Genomic DNA, 11,740 nt, shown 5'->3' with positions numbered 1-11,740 from the left:
GGCCAATCTTCACTGACTGCACATTCCACCAGTAAGAACAGGTGTGAACGTTGACTATGTGCACCCAATGGTTCAGACATTGTACTCTGAAGGTGGTACCATGTATCAGGATGATAATGCACCAGTACACACAGCAAGACAGGTGACAGAGTGGTCTGATGAACAAGAAAAGTGAAGTTGGACATCTCCCATGGCATGCATAGTCACCAGATCTGAATATTATTGTGCCACTTTGGGGTGTTTTGGAGGAGCGAGTCAGATAACATTTTCCTACACCAGTATCATGTAGTGACCTGACCCCTGATCTGCAAGAGGAGAATGGCTCAAAATGCCTTTGGCAACTGTGCAGGACTTGTATATGACAATTCCAAAGACGAAATGCTCTATTGGCCAAAAAAAGGAGGCCCAACACCATACTAACTGTGGTCTAAAACCAGGTGTTTCAGTTTTTTTGTCCAACCCCTGTATATATATATATATATATATATATATTAGTTGCCTTATTTCTTTATTTGACAAAAATGATATAAAAATATATATTTACATATATAATAAAATATTTTAAAATATAATCAAATTCATTTTAAAATAATACAAATTATTAAATTGTTCATTAAATATATTATTTATTTATTTTTGCATATTTCTAAAGAAATATTATCATTCCAAAGCATTCTGGGTTTTTGTGAAGGATACATGCTATGTTGCCTTTGAATTTCATCAAATTCTGTTTTGTAAACAAACTTGATCTTGCATCTTAGCATGTGCAGACATTACACTATAGTGGAAGAATTTTCAGTAAATAGCGACTTAAATCTCACACTAATTTGCAAGTCTTCTGAAGTGATATGGGAAAGTACTAAGAATGTCAAAAATAAAAAAAATTTTTAGATTGTGGTCATTGTAAATTGTGTGAAGCTGTGCTAAGATTCTTCAAAAACTCTTCTAGTTTGTGCGTGAAAATGTTTAAACCTCTTTTTCCCGTTTCTACAGGCACAGAAGACGTACGACACATTGGAAAGGGAAAGCAACCCAAAAATGCTCGCACACTCCATTCTTTCTCATCTCTTTTATATTCTCTCTCTCGCTCTTCTTTTATCTCTCATTCTGTCTTTCCTGCCTTCTTTTTTCTCCTTTCCATCATTCCTTAATTGTGCAGTTGTGCCATGACCAAAGCCTCTCCTTTCGAAGCGTCAGCGTTAGCGAGGAAAAGGAACTGGTTTTAAGACGCACTCCTGCGCACGCGTACTTTACTCTGTACAAAAACCTTGCATGCGGAAACCATCTCACACACACTACAACTAAAGTCTACAGCGTTTCTGTAACACCGTGTCCTGACCGGTCACACAAAAGCCAAATCAATATCGCAATCTTTCTCTATCGAATATGTTCATGCTAGCTTGCCGCTTTTTCTATTTCTAGACTAGAGAGATTACTTAACACTTGAGACGTAAATCAAAACTCAAGTGTGATTTACTAGATATCGTTTTTTGAAAAGAAAATCTATTTAAAAGCAGTTTTTCTTATCAATCCGCCATTTTGTCTGCTTCGTTTCTATTTGTCATATTTGATAGCTCCGCCCACAGCGAATTCTCATTGGTCTAGATAGCTGTATATAACACATCTGGTTAGGACACGGTATTACATAACCCCTAAAAAGTTACTTCAGTGCAGATTTGTTAGTTAATTGCTTTTTCAAGAGGAAAACTATTAAAAAAAGAAAAAAATACAGATGACAAGATGTTTTTGTTGTTGTTGTTGCTGTCGTAAAATCTTTGGCAAAGGGGTTTATCTCAGAAATTGCTTTTTTTTTCCCCGTCTTATATCATTTGGATTTCAATTTTTTGCTTCACATCTCAGCGCTGGGTTGAAAGTGACTCGACAGTCACAGACAAGAGTTAAAAATGTCTATTTGTCTTTAGCGAAAGCCAAAAACAAGCAATTTTCTGCCACATATAGCCAACTTGCGTACATTTAGACTGAGGTTTTAACGTGAGCCCTTAAAACCAGTGGCTTTTACATTGTTGTAAGACTATATTTCAGTATCACTTAAACACTGTTTAATGGAAGATTTAATGGGTGATTCCGCAGTTTATGGGTTGCAGTTACAGTTTTACACTATATCTACCTTGTGACACACTGTATTTACTATTATTTTGCAGCGTTTTACAGAAGAACGTAATCACTCCGAGCATCTCTTTCAGCTTTGAAGATGTCTATGCTTTACAGCTCTGGGAATTATTGATGTGCATGAGATATATGAAGGATAACAAGTATGATATTTCTAAGAATGGTTAGAAAGATAATATTTAAAATATATACATTCACAAAACCTTTTTACTCAAAGTAAAAAATAAATAAGCGACATGTCACACTAAAGTACTTTGACAGCTCTTGAAGAATTTGATTTACAGCACTGAAGTGGAATAAACGCAGGATTTCTGGAAGAGTTTAATTGTTGGTTCACAATTTTTTTTTGGAAGAATGAACAGCTTCAGACAGCTCTGTTTATTTATTGTTTATTTATTTACGTGTGGTAAAAATCGCTGCAGTCTTTGGCTTTCTTTACTTTTTATTTTGAATCGTCAAGTACTGTCTGAATTCCATATTTACGTGTGTGTTTTATTTAATTTTGTGTCGTTGTTTTGTATGGTTTTCTCATTGATCATTAATACTCATTTTAAGACGTATCGCTGTTATATTAATATGTTAAACCATCATTTCTGCAGCTGCCCCTTGTGTTGATGGGTCATTAAGTATTAGAGTCCAGAATTCATAGTCTGAACACACGTGATGAACTACACATCTACAGATAGACGAGCCGAGTAATAATACACTTTGTATAATAAAAAGACAACTTTTTAAAATGCATCACCAGCTAGCATGCCAACAAAATGTACGTTGATATTGTAAACAACCGTGATCTCTATGAATAAAATGGTTCTTCGTCGTTACCAGCTTCTGGTTTGTCTTCATTTGAAGTTTGTGTGTTTATGGTTTGTCCATACCTCCTTCTTTCTCTCAGACACGTTCTGGTCATGATTTCTAAATTGCAGAAATGTCCGTGTTTTGGCTTTGTTTTCCTATTGACGTGCTCTCTCCTCATACATTATTATCAAGGTTACCAGGTTTTCACAACAAACCCTGCCCAATTGCTACTCGAAACTAGCCCAAAAGTAGCCCAATCGCGCTACGAGGGGATCCCGTGTTCCGTGGGGTAACGTGCGTTTTTGGCGGGGTTTCCCCTGGTAAAATTAGCATTTCAAGCACGGGCTAAATATTACGTTATTGGGGTCGCTTCAACTCACGGACACGAAAATCAACCCTCGGCTACAGTGTTAAAGTCATAGTAGCCCAGCTTGACCTTTAGTAGCAAGCTTTGACCGTTTTCTATAGATCCCACCTTCTCAACGTACGATTGGTCGAGTATATACACTGCCTGCACGCTATTGGTCAAACGACCTTTCAGTCATTACCTTCAGAAAGTATGTAAACCAGGGGTGCCCAACAGTTTAGACTAGAAGGGAGAAAGATCTCGCTACTGGACATGCGCACATCAATCTAACGTTATTTTTTATTACAATGTACAACAATAATACTGTTTTTGTATTATAGTAAGGGCTAAGTTTAGGGTTGGGGTAGGTGTAGACATTAAAAAAAAACAATCTAATAGGTAGAAAAAATTATTTCATTGTTGGTTTCCTGGTCGGAGCTGTATACCTTCTAGCCACAACCGTGCCCAACCCTGTTCCTGGAGATCTACCGTCCATCCAACAAAGTTTACCTCCAATCCTGATCAAACATGCCTGAACCAGCTAGTTAATCTCTTAGGTAGCACTTGATAAGTACAGACAGCTGTGTTGGAGCAAGGGTGGAACTAAAGTCTGCAGGTAGGTAAATCTCCTGGAACAGGGTTGGGCATAAACAATAGGAAAACAAAGCCAAAACCCGGACTTTTTAGGCAATTTACAAATCCCGGTCAGGACATCTGAGGGAAAAACAGGACCCAGATGTCACCCAAATGGTGTGAAAATTGCCTCACTTGTTTTATCATGGCTTGAAGGCAGGACGCTGTTCCCATCCTGACCTCTAGATGGCACCACGATGTTGTTGAAAAACGTAACGGCGCCGAGGCCGCAACGACGGGAGATCTCCGTTCATGGGGAAAGCCCATGCAAATAATCATGCAGACGTGGATTTTAATGCATAATGCGAATGAGAAGATCAATCACATATGTGACCCTGGATCACAAAACCAGTCATGAGAGTTAATTTTTGAAATTAAGATTTATACATTATGTGAAAGCTTTATAAGCTTTCCATTGATGTATGGGTTTGTTAGGACAAGATTTGGCAGAGTTACAACTAGCCTATTTGAAAATCTGGAATCTAAGGGTGACAAAAATCGAAATATTGAGAAAAGCACATTTAAAGTTGGCAAATTTCAAGTTCTTAGCATATAATCAAAAATTAAGTTTTGATATTTTGCTATACACACACCTGAGCTACTCCAGTGTCACGTATAAAGTACAGATCTATATAGTATTATGTCCTACTATCTCATGTCTGACACATTTAAAATGATCTGAAACATAAATATCAAGTCGTGACTAGATTAACATTTCACTCAATTTCACTGAGAACCAAGTGTCCAATAAGTTTCTAATTTTGAACAGTTTATCTACTGTTTTATCATTTAAAACCCAAACACGCTTCATTTTGTGACATGTTTTGCACAAAGTGTTCTTGTGCTATCGTTCTTTATAGTAAAATTCACTTTCCCTTTAATTATTCAAAGCAATGACTTAAAAAGAGACTTGCGTGTGCAAATACTTTTTTGGTGAGTGTGTATGTAGATCTGTATTTGATTTATGACTTTCACCCTTTTCCCTTGTCATTATATATCTTGCATAATATTTGCAAGTTGGTGTTTGCATAATTCCACTGCTCTGTGCAGGCTTGGCATGCTGGCATGTCTCTAGGAATAACTTTTGAAGATTTTTTTTTTTTTCATTGAGATTAATACATCATCTGAAAGCTGAAATAATAACTAAAGCTTTCCACTGAGATATGGTTTGTTAGGATAGGACAATAATTGGCAGAGATACAACTATTTGAAAACCTGGAATCTGAGGGTGCAAACCAAAAAAAATAGACCTTTAAAGTTGTCCAAATGAAGCTCTTAGCAATGCATATTACTAATCAAAAGTTAAGTTTTACGGTAGGAAATTTACAAAATATCTTCATGGAACATGATCTTTACTTAACCTAATATTTTTTACCATAAAAGAAAAATCGATCATTTTTTGCTACAAATATACATTAAGGACTACTTAGGACTGGTTTTGTGGTCCAGGGTCACATATGCCAAATATAGACTGTTACTTTTTATGTATGGTACCTTTAAATATGTTTCAGTTTTCATAAAATATCTTTCTGATGATGTAAGCAATGATATTAGTAAAATACACTACTTTGTCAGAACTTATTTTCTTGTTGGCATATAAAGCCATTACCTTTGCAATGTGTTTAGATCAAAACCCGCCATTTATAGACACAAACATTTATATCTTTTAAATATTAAGTCTGGTTTTCGACATCTAAGAATTCGAAGCGAAAATAAATGAAGAAACCTTTCTGGCTCTGTAAGTGTGAACACGAGAAGGGAAGGTACTTTCATCGTTCCGGTAGTTCCCTCATACGCTATTCTTTTTGTCCAGTGTGTCGTGTCTTTGACCGTGAGCTGCAGCCTTGGCTCGTTGCCGGATTCCCTTTCTGCCCTCTGATTGGCTGTCGAAAGGCGCCGTCCTCCTGCATGAACTAAGCGACTGGCTTCTAATTGGACTAGAGCGGCTGAGCGGTTGTGGGCTGATGCTTGGTCTCATGAATATTCATAAGCGCCAAAGAGCTACATGCGGCCTTACCCTCGATCGGTTGCTAGACGAGTCTGTTATCTTTCAGCGACTTTATCACCGGTTTCCTTGGACTTTGCCGGACCTTTTCGGATTTAAGGGAGAACAAATATCAGCAAAGGTGGGTTTTTGTAAGCCTGTGTTGTTTGTTAGACGCAATAGACCGACGCTTAGTTTGCCTGCCGGCCGGCCGGCTTTTTCTATAGGAAGTCAAGGAGTGGTAGGAAGCTTAGACTGCGCGTTTTGAATTCAGTTTATAATACCCATTTAAATCCGATTCGATTTAGTTTTACTAAACACGTAATGATGGGTTTAATTAATCCCAAAGCATGTTTGTACATATTCTGAAAAAGATTAGCATGCTTGTTCTTTATATTTCTTGTCTTCTCTACCTGATATTCTACATTTCACATTCATGTTTATTTAGATTATATAAAATTGTGTGCATCCTCACTAATCTTTCACGCATCTGTGTTATTTCAGGTCACATTATCCAGTTACGACCTGGTTACACACTTGATTGACGTGTCGAAGCCACGCCCTTGCTTTAAATCTACCTGCGCTTTCAGAAACTCACTTTAGTGAAGCGCACAAGGAATCTGAGCACTCTCTGGACACGAATAATAGCGGATAAACTCTCCGTTAGATCTATCTGGACCATCCATCCCAAGAATAACTATATCTGCTGTTGCTCTGTTCTTCATTTGATTAAAACCCTCCAGCAAAGATGATGCAAATCTGCGATTCCTACAATCAAAAGAACTCCCTCTTCAATGCCATGAACCGCTTTATTGGTGCCGTGAACAACATGGACCAGACAGTCATGGTGCCAAGTTTGCTGAGGGACGTCCCGCTGGACCAGGAGGAGGAGAAAGAGGTAAACTCCTTCCAGGATGGAGACATGTACGGCTCTTATGCACTCCTCAAATCAATTAGGAACGATATTGAATGGGGTGTGCTTCAAGCCGACGAGAGGCGCAAAGAAAAACACGGCGTGACGGCGGCCCTGGAGATGTCTCGCATCGAACCGAGCGGTGAGGACTTGGAGAAGCTGTTTCATTTTCATCTAAACGGACTGCACACGGTACTGTCGAAGCTCACCCGAAAAGCGAACACTTTAACAAACAGGTACAAGCAAGAAATTGGTATCGGTGGCTGTGGAAATTGAAACAAACTAAAGTTTACTCCGTCCGTCGCCGGTGGAGTGCAAAAAAAGTTCACAAGAGGGTGCAGCAGGGGTTGAAGCCAAATGGGCCCCTGGTGGCTTCTGTGCATCTTTAATTCCCCGGATCGGAAAAAAAAGACTTGTACTCGACGCCGGTTTACAAGCACCCTTAAATCCCCTGCTAATATCCCTTGATATTGTTTGCACAACCTGGATATACCGGCTTGGAAACAGGCTTTTGAAATTAAATGCGATTTATTTAAGCAAACAAGCCAACATTTAAGAAATTATGCAAAAGACATTTCATTGGCCAGTATGGTAGTTTTGGCGGTGTATTAATGTAGATCCTAACAGGCTGGGCTGAAAATTAAAATCACTAATTATGTATAAAACGCACATTTCTACGCTAAAAAGCCACTGGTACTTTATGACGTCACAATCGATGATGGAATCGCATGATGGTTCTTCTTGGATGTTGACAGATTCCTGGAGATGGCGTCACTTTACTGTTGGTAATTGTCTAGAAGGAAAAGTTGTGTCATGTATTTTTTCTATTACAAAGATGGTTCGGAAAATAAACATTTTGTAAATGCAACCCCATGTGATGTGAATTTGTGTTTAACCCATGATTAACAATGAATCATTTCCTGCTGGGATGTCCTTGCAAAATCTCACCTTACAGTACGCCTAGTGTACTTGCTGTATCGTGCTCAGCAAACATTGGCCTGTGTTGGCGCGCACAGCTGCTGCTGAGGTCCGCAGAGGGATCAGGCACGTTATATTAAGACCTGGCAACGTCTGAAAGAGCCGAGCACCTGCAGTGCATTTTTCCGATTCGTGCTGCTGAGTCACTGCTTGAGCTGCACTTAATGACGGACATCTCTAATCTAAGCTGCCCACACTAGTTTAATAGCCCTAAAGGCACTACTGTAGGGAAAAAAGCCTCATAAAGTATAGGAGTGGTTTGCTGATGCCTGTGTGGCTGGCTGACAGTTTTCTGAGGCATTCTATCAAATTGAAATTATTGATATGGAACTGTAATGCTCTGTGGAGACATTAACCCCTACAAGATATTTTAGAATGTTCTACTAGTTTTAAAGTAACCTAGCTAGATTTGTCTTCAAATTTTGAGTCATTCAAACTGAATGCGTAGTATTTCATGCTAAAATCTTATATTCTAGTAGAATCTATAGTGTTTGTGTCAAATGGTAAGTGCACTTCAGGTTTAGCTTAAACTGGTAAAGCCAAATGTAAACGGACAAAACAAATACACATTTAAGATTTGGTCTGATTTTGAGGTGAAAAATGTTGATTTTGCTTAAATTGTTATTCTTTACATCGATTAACACAAATATTTTGACAAACTTAAGTTTTTGCCTAGTCTGGACATAAAATCATCAGATTTTTACAATGTAAAGTGTAAACAAAAAAAATTTCTATATTTCTTAGATCTGCACACAAGACTAAGTTTTTATCACCACAACATAAATGTTCTTCATTTATTGTAATCGGGTTTTGCTTGATGTAAAGTGCAAACTAAAATGTAAACAAACATCCGCACAAGTTGATTTTACATTTACATTTTGGACTGTAATCAGGTTTTGATTAAAATTTGAATGATCTAACTGATAAAAAGTCAAACATGAATCGTGAACAAAGCACATGATGAAAATCTATGACTAATTTACTAATTCGTTCCCATGGTTTGCTAAATCGTGTGCACGATTTACTAATTCGTTCCCATGGTTTACTAAATCGTGTGCATGATTTACTAATTTGTTCCCTTCGGTTTACTTAATCATGTGTACGATTTACTAATTTGCTCCCTCGGTTTACTAAATCGTGTGTACGATTTACTAATTTGTTCTCTTTACTAAATTGTGCACACGATTTACTAATTTGTTCCCTTCGGTTTACTAAATCATGTGTACGATTTACTAATTTGTTCCCTTCGGTTTACTAAATCATGTGTACGATTTACTAATTTGTTCCCTTCGGTTTACTAAATCATGTGTACGATTTACTAATTTGTTCCCTCGGTTTACTAAATCGTGTGTACGATTTACTAATTTGTTCCCTCGGTTTACTAAATCATGTGTACGATTTACTAATTTGTTCTCTCGGTTTACTAAATCATGTGTACGATTTACTAATTTGTTCTCTTTACTAAATTGTGCACACGATTTGCTAATTTGTTCCCTTCGGTTTACTAAATCATGTGTACGATTTACTAATTTGTTCTCTTTACTAAATTGTGCACACGATTTACTAATTTGTTCCCTCGGTTTACTAAATGGTGTGCATGATCTACTTATTTGTTCTCTTTACTAAATTGTGCACAGGATTAACTAATTTGTTCCCTCGGTTTACTAAATCATGTGTACAATTTAGTAATTTGCTCTCTTAGTTTACTAAATTGTGCACACAATTTACTAATTTGTTCCCTCGGTTTACTAAATGGTGTGCATGATCTACTAATTTGTTCTCTTTACTAAATTGTGTGCACGATTTACTAATTCGTTCCCATGGTTTACTAAATCGTGTGCATGATTTACTAATTCGTTCCCATGGTTTACTAAATCGTGTGCATGATTTACTAATTCGTTCTCTTAGTTTACTAAATTGTGCACACGATTCACTAATTTGTTCCCTCGGTTTACTAAATCATGTGTACGATTTACTAATTTGCTCCCTCAGTTTACTAAATCGTGTGCATGATTTACTAATTCGTTCCCATCGTTTACTAAATTGTGCACACGATTTACTAATTTGTTCCCTCGGTTTACTAAATCATGTGTATGATTTACTAATTTGCTCCCTCGGTTTACTAAATCATGTGCATGATTTACTAATTCGTTCCCATCGTTTACTAAATTGTGCACACGATTTACTAATTAGTTCCCTCGGTTTACTAAATTGTGTGTGTGATTTACTAATTCGCTTCCATGGTTTACTAAATCATGTGCATGAATTACTAATTTTCTCCCTCGGTTTACTAAATTGTGCACTGAAAAAAGGCAATGGCTTGGTTGTTGAATTTTAAAATATGCATTTCACATTTCTTACATGATTAAATCATGCTTCTCATCTAAACAAATTTGAATCATGTACCATGTATTTATTCTGTACGGATGTTCAATTAAATAGAATTAATCATGTTGAAGCTAAAGGAAGTAGTTATGTTTTCTTCAAAAACCCCGCCCCTTTACGAAGGAAGCCGAATCGCCTCCATCGCCATTTTGTCTTTCGTTGTGGATGGGATCGGAGCTCTACCTTGAGGTAATGTAATTAAACCTTGAAAATAAAATTCAGTTTAGAGTAGCCATTCAGTATTTGAATGTGCACATTTTCACTCAGGTTTTATGTACTTGTCATATCAAACAACACTGTTGTAAAAGTTACGTTTGTGCTAATGTTCAAGTAAGCTAACGCTGACACTAGCTTTAGCTGTGTCTGCAAATGTAATGTATATTACGGTGTGTTCACACGGGGCGTAAGCGTCAACGCTTCCCATTGACTTTGAATGGGTGACGTCAAGCTTTGCCGAAAGGAATTGTGGATCCGTCAGCGGCGCTTCACTCGCGTTGCTCGCGGCAGAAGTTGAGAAATTTTCAACTTCTGCCGCGAGCAACGCCAGTGAAGCGCCGCGTCAGCCAATCAGATCGCTCTATGCAAATGCAGTGGCCAGGCGGCAGCCAATCACGTTCATCCTGTTCAAGAGCAGCATTTCATTGGCTGACGCTGCTATGACCATAAACGTCAGCCACGCCTTCCGTTAAGCGTTGACGCTTGCGCCCCGTGTGAACACACCGTTAACGTTCGTGTGTTCGAAATGTGTGTAATTTTTTTTTTTCTTTGTATGTCGACTTGATTAAGATTTGCGTCAGTATGAGAAGCTGAACCGTGTCTAACTGTTACACCGGACGTTACCGTTGTCGTGCCTTGCCGCAACAGCTTGAAGCTGTATGTAACGTTACTAACGTTACGTGACAATGCGGCCGTTGTAAAAAGCTTGAACTACGTCAGCAATAGATCAGGAAATCCTTTAATTGTCGGAGATATGTCGCACTGGTTTGAGATGCCCCTCATCTTGCCATTGCCTCAAATGTAGGTGAGAGTAACGTTAGAGGACATGCAAGTTAAAAGACAGATATCGCGTGAATCACACTTATGCTGTGTTCCTAATAAACTTGACGTTATTTAAGTTCTGTCGCTTTTTATTACAACTTATAATGAATAAGACTTTATTACAGATGTATTTTATTACAGATGTATTTTAATATACTTTTTAGTAATATGACAACAATCACATAATTCAGAAAGTATGTAAATATTTACACAATTCATACAAATGATATCATCAAAACATGAAATCAGGCTTTTGAAAAATCTCTCTTTTTGAAAGAGAACTATTGCTTAAAACGATAAGCATAATCATAAGCAATCAATTTTATTATTAAAAAGTTTGTGCTTGTTTTAAAGGGGTCATATGATGTTGCTAAAAAGAGTATTATTTTGTGTACTTGTTGTAATGCAATGTGTTTATGCAGTTTACTAAATTGTATGCACGATTTACTAATTCGCTCCCATGATTTACTAAATACTGTGCACGATTTACTAATTTGTTCCCTCGTGTGCACGATTTACTAATTCGCTCCCATGG

The 11,740-nt window shown here is 37.5% G+C and overlaps 2 protein-coding genes across 2 annotated transcripts in view; both read left to right on the top strand.

Moving 5' to 3' along the window:
• Positions 1-2,954, top strand: part of tspan7 (tetraspanin 7) — a 53,069-nt gene extending 50,115 nt beyond the window's left edge. The window contains exon 8 of the mRNA XM_073844046.1: positions 994-2,954. The gene's annotated coding sequence lies outside the window, so the exon portion shown is untranslated. The remainder of the gene's footprint in view (positions 1-993) is intronic.
• A 2,925-nt stretch (positions 2,955-5,879) lies between these two features.
• mid1ip1b (MID1 interacting protein 1b) lies at positions 5,880-7,672 on the top strand. The gene is made up of 2 exons (XM_073844168.1): positions 5,880-6,033; positions 6,396-7,672. Exon 2 carries the CDS (start codon positions 6,640-6,642, stop codon positions 7,078-7,080), a length of 441 nt encoding a protein of 146 aa, XP_073700269.1. The 5' UTR covers positions 5,880-6,033; positions 6,396-6,639; the 3' UTR covers positions 7,081-7,672.
• The last annotated feature ends 4,068 nt before the right edge of the window (positions 7,673-11,740 follow it).

Source organism: Garra rufa, chromosome 7 (genome assembly GCF_049309525.1).
Source record: "Garra rufa chromosome 7, GarRuf1.0, whole genome shotgun sequence".
Classification (NCBI taxonomy): domain Eukaryota; kingdom Metazoa; phylum Chordata; class Actinopteri; order Cypriniformes; family Cyprinidae; genus Garra; species Garra rufa.
This window is presented reverse-complemented; position numbering and strand designations above follow the sequence as displayed.